Here is a 13125-nt window from a genome sequence, read left to right as displayed (position 1 = left end):
GTATTAGAGTTATGTTAGTTAGACCCCTACTGAGCCCTGCCGGCACCTCCAAATTTACCAATAGGCAGTTGTTGTTAGATCGTGCGACACTAACCATTAGTTAACTTGGAGGCATGGTACCTCAAGTGTTTGGTATAACTGTTGACCTTATTTAAGTAAGATGTGATAAAAGTTTCTCTACGGAGCTTATTTTCAAACCATTACCATTAAAATAACGATATTCTTGTGAAGGAGATATAAAAATGGAAAAATATCTTAATTTTTTAATTTAGTGTTGAATTTAACCTTTGTTTGAAAAAAGCACTCTATTAAACAACAAAAATAAAAATAAAATAAAAATCTTTTTAAGACACTTGAAATATCAACGTCAAGCCCCTTATCCATGGACAGGGATTAACAATAATAAGGAATTGTAGCGAAAATGTGAAATAATTGATTTTATGGATAGCCTGCTGAAATATTTGACATTTATGTACTTACTTCATAAATTGCTTTTGTGTCATGGCAGACTTGATGAGTTCCAATGTTTTCTACCTCTTGAATGTCAAACTGAGAGGATCTCAGGCCGCCATTATCGAGCGCAAAATACTGGATAGGAACTTTCCATGGATATTCCGCATATTTTCCTATAGAAATTTGGAACAACTTCCCGTGAAAACTCTGAAGAGATTCTCATGTAAATTCCAAACAATTTTCCTTGGTAAATCCTAAGAGCTCCTCTTGGTGATTCCAAAGAGTTTTTGTTAAGCTATTCGACCAACCGATTTTTTCAGCCAAGTTAGCTGTTTGACCCTAGGAAGGTAGAAACAGATACGAAAAATGCGTGTTTCAAGCCGAGCCGAAATCTTGCTGTCAGTGTGAGCCGAAAGCGAAACTCTCGGCAAGCAAATTTTTGAAAGCAATATATTAAACAATAACCCGCAAAATAGAATTTAGTCTTTTCAGGTGGCGCCTACGTTGATTGTTTTTTCTTGTTGAAAATTTACTTGTTGCATGACGACAGTATATAATTAATTTGATGTGTAGTATCGAGAGCTCCCTCTCAGGTTTGACCAAATGACTCGGCTAAATAACTTTAGGCTAAAGTCTAAAAACATAATGAGAGCATATAAAAACATATTTTGGTTTTGACTTCAAATTGATTCGTAGTTTGTTTTCAAATATGAATCATCATTATTGATTACATACTTCAATCTCATTTTGCTGTGGACGACTAAATTGAATGATATCCCGAGCTTGAGAGAAAAATCGATAACTTATTTTGATGTTGTGAAATCGCCAAATATGATTACTTAATTTGACATCTTTTTGGTCGTTTTAACGGTTAAAAAAACAAAATGTATAGCAGCAAAATCTTACTGTGACATCAAATCGAAAACTGCTATCGATGAGAGAAAATCGAAAACTAATTTTGATATTAGTTCTGATAACAAAATAAGTACACAGTTTGATGTCAGATCATACAATTTAGAAATCAACAGCAAAATTAGCATTAGCATTAGCATTTCGCACAAATTCGTAGGTGGTACAAGCCAAGACTATTGTATGAGAGTAGCATCACTTTCATCCGTTACCACATATATTGATTTGGGACTAATCACTATCTCTTAGATGGAAGCAATGCACTCTCCAATAGTCGAGATCTGTCCTGGCCACGTCCTTGCGAATGCTGAGGAAGGGGAAGGATGGTTATTTGGACACATTTAGAAATCAACAGCAAAATGAGATCAAAATATGTAATCAGTCATGATGATTCATATTTGAAAACAAATTCGGCACCAACATTTCAAAAGGGCGAAACTGCTTTTGTAAACAAGAGCTTCTCACATCGCTGGTGGCCTAATTTGAGCCCACCCACGCAATCCAACACCACTGATGGAAGCAGTAGACCCTCTTCTTTCATTGCATGACGCTGGATTGCGTGGGTGGGCACAAATTAGCCCACCAGTGACCTAAGAAGCTCTTGTTTTCAAAAGCAGTTTCGCCCTTTTGAAATGTTGGTGCCGAATTATGATTTCAATTTAATATCAAAATCAAAATATGTTTTCTATATGCTCTCATTATGTTTTCAGGCTTTACTCGGGATGACATCAAACTGTGTACTTATTTTGTTCAAAAATCAAAATTGGTTTTCGATTTGCTCTCATCGACAGGAGGAATAGTTTTTAGGAGTTAGCATTGGCGTAACTACCTCCGATGCCTAGGGGGGGCTATACTGCCGCTAACCGCAAGTCGAGCACATCTGTATATGGGCCTCCATATACAGATGTGCTCGACTTGCGGTTAGCGGCAGTATAGCCCCTTTATATTTTTTCTCAAAATTGACCCTCTTTTTGAAAATTCTCGAACATTTTAACATCTCATCAAGTTATCAGCGGTAATGTGACAAATGCAGTCCAACCACCCAAGGCAATTGCGGATCCATCACACTCATTCATATTATTCTCTTTACTCAAGCACGTGCACGTGTGCACGTGGAGCAACAACTCACAGTATATGTTCAATTGCGCTCGACTAGCGTCCGGCAGTCGATATATTTGCATACTTCATAAATATTCTATCTATCTCAAATGAAAAAACCCCAGATCAATCCACCTAGCGTTGGTAGTGCCTTTCTCGCGCAATTAAATAATAAGAAAAACACATAAGAGAAATCGAAATAACACTTTAGGGGGATAGATTTTACTTTTTCCATCAATTCATATGAATTTGCGGTCATCTGCATTGCTGCAATCATTGAAAAAACAATTTTTTTTTTCGTTTTGAATTTTTTTTCCCAAGGGGGGGCCCTTGGCAGAAAAACAATGTTTTTTTTAATAACTTTGGAACGCAATGACCGATCGGGCCAATTTTCAATAGGAAACAACTAGACCGCAATCCGCGTCGACTGCAACTTGTTGCGAGCAAATCGAATAATGCTAAGTACCAAAAAGTGTGTCTCACATTTTTGTACACACACACACACACACACATACATACACACATACAGACATCACCTCAATTCGTCGAACTGAGTCGATTGGTATATAATACTAAGGGTCTCCGAGCCTTCTATCAAAAGTTCGGTTTTGGAGTGATCCTATAGCCTTTACGTATACTTTGTATACGAGAAAGGCAAAAAATAGCGCAACTTTCCATAGATTCCTCCGAGAATCTTCCAAGAATTCTGATGAGAATCCTTTAGTGATTCTGACTGGGATGTTCCAGGGACTCCGACGGGAACCTCTAGATATTTCGACATGAATCCTTCAAGAATACCGATGGGAGCCTCCAGGGATCATGAAGGGAATCCACCAGAGATTTCGGAGGGAATGTTTCAGGAATTCCAACGGAAAAATTTCAAGGATTCCGACGAGAATGTACCAGGGATCCTTCACCCTCCAGGAATTTCGAAGGGGATATTTCAGGAATTTGAAGGGGAATATTCCAGGGATTTCGTCGAAAACCCTCCAGGAATTCCAATATGATGGTTCCAGGTATTTCATGAGCAATGTTCCAGGGATGAAGACGCATATCGTCGAAGGATTCCAAAGCAATCCGTCGAAGGATTTCGAAGCAAATCGTCGAGCGACTCCGAATTAATCCTTCAGTTATTTCGAAGTCAAATCATCCAGCGATCCCGAAGGGAATCCTCCAAGGATGTTGAAGCAAATCTTTGAGGGATTCCGATGCAAATCATCGAAGGATTTCGAAGCAAATCGTCGAATGGTTCCAAAAAAAATTCGTTAAGGGACTCTGAACAAAATCTATGAGAAATTCTGAAGCAAACCGTCGATGTATTCCGAAACGAAACGTCGAATGATTCTGAAGCAATTCTTCGCGGGATTCCGAAGCTTATCGTCAGCCGGATTCCTTATCGTCTAGAGATCCCAACGCAGATCATTTGCAAAACGTCGAGAGACTCCGAATTAAATCTTCAAAGGATTACGAAGCAAATCGCCGAAGGATTCTGATTTGTCAAGGAATTCCTAAACCAATCTTAAAACGAATCTGGAGATATTCCGGAGCAAATCAACGAGAGATTCTAAAGCAAATCCTCCATGGATTTTAAAGGGTATTTTTCACAGATTCCCAAGGGTATTGCTTAACAATACTGGAAAGAATCCAGTAGGATTTCTTCTTGATTACGATTGGAATACTTCGATGAATCCGAAAAGAATTCTTTACAGATTGAAGTGCGAATTCTTCTTGGATTCTGATGAGAATCCTTCTCGGATGCTGATGGGAATCTTTCTCAGAATTCAGAAACAAGCAAATTTTTCTTCCATTTATTTCATTAAGTATGATAGAGTGAATATGAGAGATAACTCTTTAGTCTTCAAACTTTTTCGGTAATTCATTATGCTATATGTTGAAAACTGATATCACTGCTAACTAACTTATCAAATCCTATAGGGGGGGCTAATTTTTTTCTAGGGAGGGCTAAGCCCCCCTAGCCCCCCCTTATTTACGCCAATGGGAGTTAGATTTTGATGTCACAGTAAGATTTTCCTGCTATACGTTTTGTTATTTCAACCGTTAAAACAACCAAAAAACTATAAAATTAAGTAAACATAATTGATGGTTTCACAACATAAAAACAAGTTATTCATTTCCTCTTAAGCTTTGCTCGGGCAAGCTTCTACCATAGATCTTTTCGGGTAAACGACATATTCTGCCTAACAACGTACAGTCTTGTGGTCTTCAGCCAAATGGCTTTCTGACGAACGACTTTTTTCCATTAAAAATTAAATTTAAATAAAAAAAAATCTGGATTTCAACGGAAATTCCTTCGCAATATTTCACACGAAGTTTTTCTTAGTTTTTACAGAAAGCTTTACGAAATTTTAACAAGAACGTGTAGAGAATTTTCATGAGATCATTGGTATCTGCACTAAAAATTCTCTGGAGTTTCAACGGTATGTTGTAGAGATCTAACAAGAATTATACGGAAATTGCATTGAATCTTCGAATTTCCACTGAAAATTTGAATCGGCGTGGAAAATTATTGATCAGCGGCGTGACAAATTTTAAACGGCGGCGCACCGATGCAAAATTGTCGGCGGCGGCGTGCCAAAAACCGTCGGCGGTGGCGGAGTGGCGCGGCGGCGCACACCTCTATTTGGCATTATCCCTTACAAAAAATACTTCGCCTGGTATAGATAATATAACATTTATCGTTTTACTAAATTTACCAATAATCAATTATTGATGGTAAAGATTATTTATTATCTTTATATAACTCTTTTCTGTTAATAATATTCTCAAACCAGGTAAAGACCCTTCATTAGTTGATAGCCGTAGCCCAACTAGTTTATTATCATGTCTTCGAAAGCTTATGGAGAGAATGAATTCAAACAATTAGATATTTTATAGGGAATTTAATAGTTATTCATTTCAATGTATAACAAAGCAAGGAGAACACGGTGAAGCCAACAAAGCACTACAATCTCGAGTACCACAACCTTTTCTAAATCCAAATTGAGAAGAAGTCAAAAAATTATTTTATTTTTCAGCCCATAACTCAAGACGGTTAAGAATCACTCTCTCCATAAGCTTTCTAAGCCATGATAATAAACAAATTGGTCTACGGCTATCAACTAATGAAGGGTCTTTACCTGGTTTGAGAATATTAATAACCTTGATGGAACGCCATTCTGGAGGAATAATATTCAGAAACAGAAAAAAAATATTTTTTTTTTCGGAAAAGATGATATTTCATTGTTATTAGCTGGTTATGAAACAACTTCTCGCAGGGCAGCTGTTGTATAATCGTTAATACGTCCGTGTACTTAATGGAATAGTGTGGGGTCATGTCCTACCTGCAGCCGAATCCTTTCAATAGGCTCGGAAGCCTCCTTTCAAGAGGCTCGGAAGCCTCCTTTCAAGAGGCTCGGAAGCCTCCTTTCAAGAGGCTTGGAAGCCTCCTTTCAAGAGGCTCGGAAGCCTCCTTTCAAGAGGCTCGGAAGCCTCCTTTCAAGAGGCTCGGAAGCCTCCTTTCAAGAGGCTCGGAAGCCTCCTTTCAAGAGGCTCGGAAGCCTCCTTTCAAGAGGCTCGGAAGCCTCCTTTCAAGAGGCTCGGAAGCATCCTTTCAAGAGGCTCGGAAGCCTCCTTTCAAGAGGCTCGGAAGCCTCCTTTCAAGAGGCTCGGAAGCCTCCTTTCAAGAGGCTCGGAAGCCTCCTTTCAAGAGGCTCGGAAGCCTCCTTTCAAGAGGCTCGGAAGCCTTCTTTCAAGAGGCTCGGAAGCCTCCTTTCAAGAGGCTCGGAAGCCTCCTTTCAAGAGGCTCGGAAGCCTCCTTTCAAGAGGCTCGGAAGCCTCCTTTCAAGAGGCTCGGAAGTTAGACACTGAGTCGACAGCAACAGAACAAGCGGAAACTGTGCCCATTCCCTATGATCGAGTTTCAAAAATAAAACTGATCGGATGTGGTTTGTGAAGAACGGAGTAATGGGCTACACACACTGTGAAAGCGCATTGAGGAAGGAGGAGAAAAAACAATCACGATTGGCGAATCAGCGACGAGATCTAACTACGGCAGGTTCCACAGACCGGTCCCATCCGAAGAAAACCTCTCGCAGGAATGCTTCTCACAGCACATTAGAAACAACTTCAGATTAAATTGAATTGTTTGAGTTTTTTTTTTCAAATTTCAAACTTTTTTTTAGCTCAAATTCTTCTGGAATGTTAGACGGTAGCAAATATAGCCAATACATGGGAAATAATTAGTAAATAGTAACGCTTTTCACTCTCTCTGATTTGGCCATTATGCCAAACGGCAAATTGCATTTGACACTAGTTTTCAACGATTATATTAAAAGCCACATTCATCAAGGTAAAAGATATTATGAAACGTGATGAATGAAACCAATTTCATCTACATTCTAGGAAGTACATTCCGGGGAATGGTTTTACAAGATTTATTGGCCCCGCTGGGGAATGTTAGTTGTAATTTATTAACTATACGTGGGCCTGTTTATCAATGGTTTTCTGAGAAGTGGTAAATTTCGTGTATTAGTTCTTAGGGAATGAAACAATCTGGGATATAGCTTTCTGGGGAATATGTTTCAAGGGAGTAGAACCGCTACTATGTAACTAAGGTTCACATAATTAGGTATATTTGACTATAAGAGCAGTACTCACCGTTCGATATTTTTCTCATTTACTCCCTGTGTCGTACATCTGATCGGTTGGTGTTGTTCAGAAATTTATTTGGAGCTATCGAATTCAGTTGCTTCTTCCGAAAACCATGAACAAAAATGGAATACCTCCGATTTCAATGGTAGATATTTTTACTCCTGATGTGCCCTTTACATATTTAACATTTTTTTCTCGGACTGCAGTAGAAAAACAAACGCGGATCATAAACTGAAGTGCCCAGAAGTTTTCACGGTTTGTAAATACAGAACCACTCCCGATTTATCTTCAACTCTGACAGATTCACTATAGCTGAACGGGGAGAATTCGATCGATATTTTTTCCTTGCCTGTGCAGGCTGCTCACTTTAGTGCCGAGGTGATACGCCTTTTTTTCCTCTACTGCCTTGATGGCTTCTCGCAACTTAGAATTTAACTGTTATTGAGACAATTCTGAACTGCACTTCACTTCAATGGAACCGACCGCCAACTTGAGATGGGTTTTTCATTACCTCCAAAGTAATGAAGTGGCAGAAAACCGACGCGATCACTAATTACTGCCCAACATTTTGCAAACCATCAAAACCAACTCAAAACATCTATGCCAGAAGAAAAGTCGCTGTCGTGTGTCGCGTCAGGAGGGCACTGAACGTCAAATTCACTGTTAGGGATGTTCCAAATTAATCGATTATTCCGAATAATCGAATTTGTAATAATAATCGCCTAGTGTTATAATAACCTTACACGCTATTCTGGAGCTACCCATTTTTGGGTGAAAAATCACTCAGTCTTGTAAAAAGGGCAGCTACCCAAAAATGGGTAAATTCCCCCTTACCCATTTTTGGGTAAACAACATTTTGGCTCAAACTGAGTAAAATCTACCCAGATTTTGACGTTTGACATGTGGGTTGTTTTTACCCATTTTAACCGATTTTGGGAAACCACTAATAAATAACTTACAGTAAATGAAGGCGAATGATTGGGGCAATTTGGATCACCGGTAGTAAAATATACTGTTACATTTGTTTATTTCAAAATAATATTTAATCAAATCGAATTAGCGCATTCATTAGTGATACATATCGTTTCACAACGTGTCAATCTATTGACGCAAATGGTAGTAATAAACAAGCAATGGTAAATAGTGTAATAAACAAGCAATGGTGTTACATTTTCTCGGCTGCAATGGCCTCCTTTAAGTTTGCACAAACTTCGTTAACGCACTTCCGGGAGCTGTTCTGAAGAGTGTTATATAACAGAACAGAGAAAACGTCTTGATACTTTTGCAGATTGTTGGGCACTTTTCGTCCGAATACATGGAAACATTTCCAAAATACATCAAGCGAATTGACAAATGAATCGTTCGTCCAAAGAATAACGTCCTGAAATACAATATGGTACAAGCCTGTTTTGAACGTGTCCGCCACACAGGCGATATGCGGATCGTCATAAGCTTCTTTGATGTGCTCGTTGATATCCTGAAAAAATAATGTTTGTTTTCAGTCGTATATTGATAGTTGAGATATATAATTCATTGTATAATTTACCTGTGTCCATTTCACCAGTGGCGCAGCGAATATAACTTCAGCGCTCATAGGATTATTTATTTCTGACTCCGAATGTTTCACACCTTTTCGATGTAGCTTTGCATAAATCCGTAAAGCTCCTCTAACGTGCACTACAAAAGACAAGATATAAATAAAAAACATCTAAAATTGGTATGTCAATGATTACCATCTTCAACTTCTTTAAAAATCCCTGGTGTCAACAAAAGCCCTCTTCCCAAAATGGATGCCAACTCTAGTTGCTTCGGAGCTGTGGGATTCAATCGGTAAAACGCGTCATGTATCTGCAAATAGTTTTCAAAAGTTATCACTATTTTTAGTGTTTCTTGTTTTAGTTTTTTACATTACCATAGTGCCATTATATGAAGCCAAATGTGGCAGTGTAGATAGCATATCTTTCACCGACTTTTGCTCTTTCAACAAAAGTTGGTGAAGAGGAAAACATTCTTCCATTCCTCGAGTTATTTCGGCGTTGTTTTGAGAATCCGGATAAAGCTCTGCCAAATCAGTAGCTCGTTGTACAAGCGCGGTAGGAACAGAATTTTGTGCTTTGTTGGTAATATCCGGTCGTTTATACTTTTTCATTTCCTTCGGCAATCCTTTGATTATGTTACGCACTCTGTGGAAGATATAGCCGCTATGCTGACCCGTAGATTTGCCACTGTGCCACCAGAAAAAAGCAGACTGTAAGGAAAAAAGAATTTAAAAATTGTTTGTGCTTCACTCGAAAGTTGTGAATGTCAGTTCTACGGGGAAGAGGTATCATAATATACATTCAAATATTCTATATTCACGTTTTATTATTTCATACCGAATCAGTTTTTTGCATACACACACTTTCACATGCATACAGGTATTAGCTCAAATAATCGATTAGTTTCTCCCGGCGTTATATCAAAAATAAGATACGAGGATAGTGTACACTCAGAATTAAGAATAAACGTGGAAAGCTTAAATTTTAATCATTTTTGTAATTTGTAACATTTAAACATAGCATAGTATAAAGTGTATACTATCAAACAATTAAATTTATACTAAGCCTGTTTTGTGCTGGAATATTTAAAATTGTATTACTAATGTTTGCTCAAGTGTGATGAGACACGTTTTTTTTTGTCCTGAAATCGCAAAAACCATCATCGTTCGTTCAATTGAGAAGAAATCCTGCGGCGCATGGCGAATCATATATATTTTCAAACGTAAGTTTATATGGCTACCTACCTGGTTGAGTATATTAAACATGGGTATTTTTTTCTTTTACAGATGCGTCCAGGTAAGAATCTGACTCCGCACGAACGGTGTCGTAAGTTATCGTGATCGTTGCCGAACAATTACACCAAGAATGGCGACTGAGGAGAAAATCCTGATCGAGCATACACACCGGCGCAGATTTTCCCAAGGACGAATGAGGTGGAAAAGCAAGAAAAGTTCAAGGGGCCGATTTTCGATACCATTTTCGTGCGTGTTGGTTCGGTAGGTGTGGAGAAATGCGGCCATCAAGGTCCAGGATGCGTTGCACAGGTTGCACAACATCAAGACGCTTGAGGGGATGCACCCGAGGAACCGATGCCACCACTCTGATGCCGTACGCTGCTCTGTCCCAGTTCGGCGACAGATTATCAGCACTCACCACAACGTCTTTACCTAATCCTACGATGGCACAGGCAGTGACCGCGGCCACTGGGAAGCAAATCGAAAGTCCTGTTCGGCAACGTGCTGTCCGCCAAGGTGTTAATCAACAAGCAAACTAACCTGTTCAAGTGCTTCGGCTTCGTGTCGTTCGACAATGTGGCATCGACGCAGGCCGCTATCCAGGCGATGCACGGTTTCCAGATCGGCACCAAGCGGCTGTAGTGTACACCATGTGAAACCGTCGTTGCGATACAGTCTCAGCACAGGATGGCCATCATCGGTCCGCCGAAACATCATACGTGTCACTGGTTCCACGATCTGGTCGACGGATTTCAAGTCTTTTAAAAGAACTGAATTATTGCTCCGAGCTTGGACATCATCTTCAAATTTGCCGTTGTAATATTTTGTAGCTCACTTTTAATTTCTGATGCTTTTTAAAATTATTAAAATATAATAGATGAAACTTAAATTAAAAAAAGAAAATTGAATAATTTTTTATTGTTTCTGACAGATCAAAAACAAAACTGAAAACATTAAAACGGGCTTATTCTATTTTAATATATTGGTAAGTTATACTATGCGTTAATAAATCGAAGTTATACTATCTCCGTATTGTCCGAGTTTAAACTAACTCGGGGTCAACCAGGCGAATAGCCAATTAGTATGACTTTTAAACTATTTAGCATACATTTATTTCTGAGTGTATGAAAAAATCCAGCCGAGAAAAAAATATTATATAATCCTTCGAAGCATATTTTCGAGTGTTTTATTTTTGTTTCTGTGTAATCAATTTACCTCATCTGGAGCATTCTCGCTAGTCCGTGTGTTTGCTAGTTGCGGAAATGCTCTGATAATCTGTTTGGCCAATATCCACTGCTCATTCGAAGATGGATATCTGAAATTAATCAGAAAATGTTACTCGGACCTTTTGCTATGTTTCTCTTGATTTTATGCTTTATTTTATACCCTTTTTTGTCGTAAATTATTTTCTCAAACCGTTGACATAAAATCCGGACCATCAAACGCAAATTTTTTTCGCAGGGTACTATGTTGCGATCCAGTTCGTCGTAAACAAAGCAACGAAATTTCGGGTCTTGTATTAGAACATCTCTTAGCAGCTGAAGAAAATAATATCAAAAGCAGTTCAGAAGAAGTTGAAAAGAACATGATGAACATGCGTTATACCTCTTCAGGAGTTTTTTCGATTTCCATTGAAGCAAGCTGCGAATCACAAGTGGTGCGTATCTTTTCGATTGAGGCAAGTATTATCTTCCGTGGACCTTTGGCTGTGATTCCGATTTCGACAAGATCTGCGTCGTCAAACATCAGTAGAGATCCATCAGTTACTTTGTTATCTACAAAAAAGAGAACAAGTGAGTATTTAGTTTACTATAATGTTCATAATGGTGTGGTTACCTTAAATTACTACTCAGGTGTAGACAAATCATTTTTTCGTAAAAAGAAATTAGAGCCTGGGCTGTTTTTAATTTAATACTAAATGTGGCTAAAGAATGCGCCTAAATTTGGCCAGGAGATTTTATGAACGTTGCTGTCAGGCTACATAATGTTTAATCTAACCCGGAACAATAATCGATTATAGTGCTGTCTAATGAGCAGCTTGAAGTAGCTCGAATTTTCTCCATCCTGCTTTTTCTATTTTGTCAATAAATGGAACCGAGCAGTATGGGAACAACTTTTAACTACTTCAAGCTGCTCGTTAACAGCACTAATATTAGAAAGAGATTGGGTGTTTCAAAGTCGTAATAATAAGGCAAACGTACCACTAGTGGTAGAATTGATGATGTAGTGGTTTTCCATATTTAGTCAATGATATAATGATAAATACCGTTTCGGAATTGAACACTTTATTCTATCTTTAAACAAAAATCATTCTATGTTCGACAAACTGATGTTTTTTTTTAAACTGATTATGTGTGTATTATTAATTCTTTAGTCGTCATAGTACTTCAGGCTAATATATAAAACCGAGTCGTCAACTCCTGATCGCTTCCATAAACTATAAGCCTTTCTTGTACAAATTTTCAAACTCGAAACTCTGGATAACTCATCACTGCGAATTGCTTCTAAGCTGTACATATTAACATTGCATTTTAATACAATTAGCTTTTGAATGATAAATATAAATTCCTCTCCAAGACTTATGATGCCCTCTATTATACCGTATTGTTTTTTGTCACACACTTCATACTTCGCCACTACTCCAGGGCGGAAACAAGTGCTGTCGATAATCAAATGGCTTATCGTGGTCACAGTCGGAGGGAGATCAAAAAGGATAATTGCGAATTGCAAGGAGGATTTTGCAATTTGAAGGCTCGATATAACCGTATGAACCTTAGATTTATAATTGTGTTTGATAATAGAATCAACCTGCTTCAGATTCGTTCTGGTTGCAATGCTGTAAGTCAGGTTTTTGAAGTTATTACATGTTTTGCTCTGTCCTTTTGATATTTTAAATTTTGCTTCGAATGCAAAACAATTGATCAATGATCCGTTCATCAGAATAAGCTCTGGGTAATGCGACAAGTGGTGTATTTTGTTAATCGGGTTTGTATTCGGGAAGCAACTTCTGAATAACTGGTAAAATTGCTGAATAGCAAGCTCGAAACTGGGAATTTCATTTAAATGAAATTTGTTAGAAAATGAGAAATAATTTATTTGAAGTAGTACTCCAATTATTTTAACAAAATCGGGATTAACTGAAATGAACTTATGGAACATGTAAGGAAAAGCGCGCAACAGAAGCCAGCACTGCGAAGCTGATTGAGGAATTGAGTTAGTTCGCGAGTTGAGAATACGTAGTG

The 13125-nt window shown here is 38.3% G+C and overlaps 3 protein-coding genes across 3 annotated transcripts in view; all 3 read right to left on the bottom strand.

Moving 5' to 3' along the window:
- LOC134205616 (beta-1,4-mannosyltransferase egh) overlaps window positions 1-7256 on the bottom strand; it is a 435947-nt gene extending 428691 nt beyond the window's left edge. The window contains exon 1 of the mRNA XM_062681029.1: window positions 7117-7256. The gene's annotated coding sequence lies outside the window, so the exon portion shown is untranslated. The remainder of the gene's footprint in view (window positions 1-7116) is intronic.
- Window positions 1-7256, bottom strand: part of LOC134205615 (beta-1,4-mannosyltransferase egh) — a 188030-nt gene extending 180774 nt beyond the window's left edge. Inside the window, exon 1 of the mRNA XM_062681025.1 lies at window positions 7117-7256. The gene's annotated coding sequence lies outside the window, so the exon portion shown is untranslated. The remainder of the gene's footprint in view (window positions 1-7116) is intronic.
- An 874-nt stretch (window positions 7257-8130) lies between these two features.
- On the bottom strand, window positions 8131-11950 carry LOC134209142 (uncharacterized). Its single transcript, XM_062685127.1, has 8 exons — window positions 11720-11950; window positions 11489-11658; window positions 11270-11421; window positions 11099-11198; window positions 9023-9358; window positions 8844-8958; window positions 8657-8787; window positions 8131-8587 (listed from the first exon to the last, which is right to left on the bottom strand). Exons 2-8 carry the CDS (start codon window positions 11627-11629, stop codon window positions 8276-8278), a joined length of 1287 nt encoding a protein of 428 aa, XP_062541111.1. The 5' UTR covers window positions 11630-11658; window positions 11720-11950; the 3' UTR covers window positions 8131-8275.
- Window positions 11951-13125: the final 1175 nt, after the last annotated feature.

Source organism: Armigeres subalbatus, chromosome 1 (assembly GCF_024139115.2).
Source record: "Armigeres subalbatus isolate Guangzhou_Male chromosome 1, GZ_Asu_2, whole genome shotgun sequence".
In the NCBI taxonomy this organism is placed as follows: Eukaryota; Metazoa; Arthropoda; class Insecta; order Diptera; family Culicidae; genus Armigeres; species Armigeres subalbatus.
The sequence above is the reverse complement of the archived record's forward strand: the minus strand, read 5'-3'. Positions and strand labels throughout refer to the sequence as shown.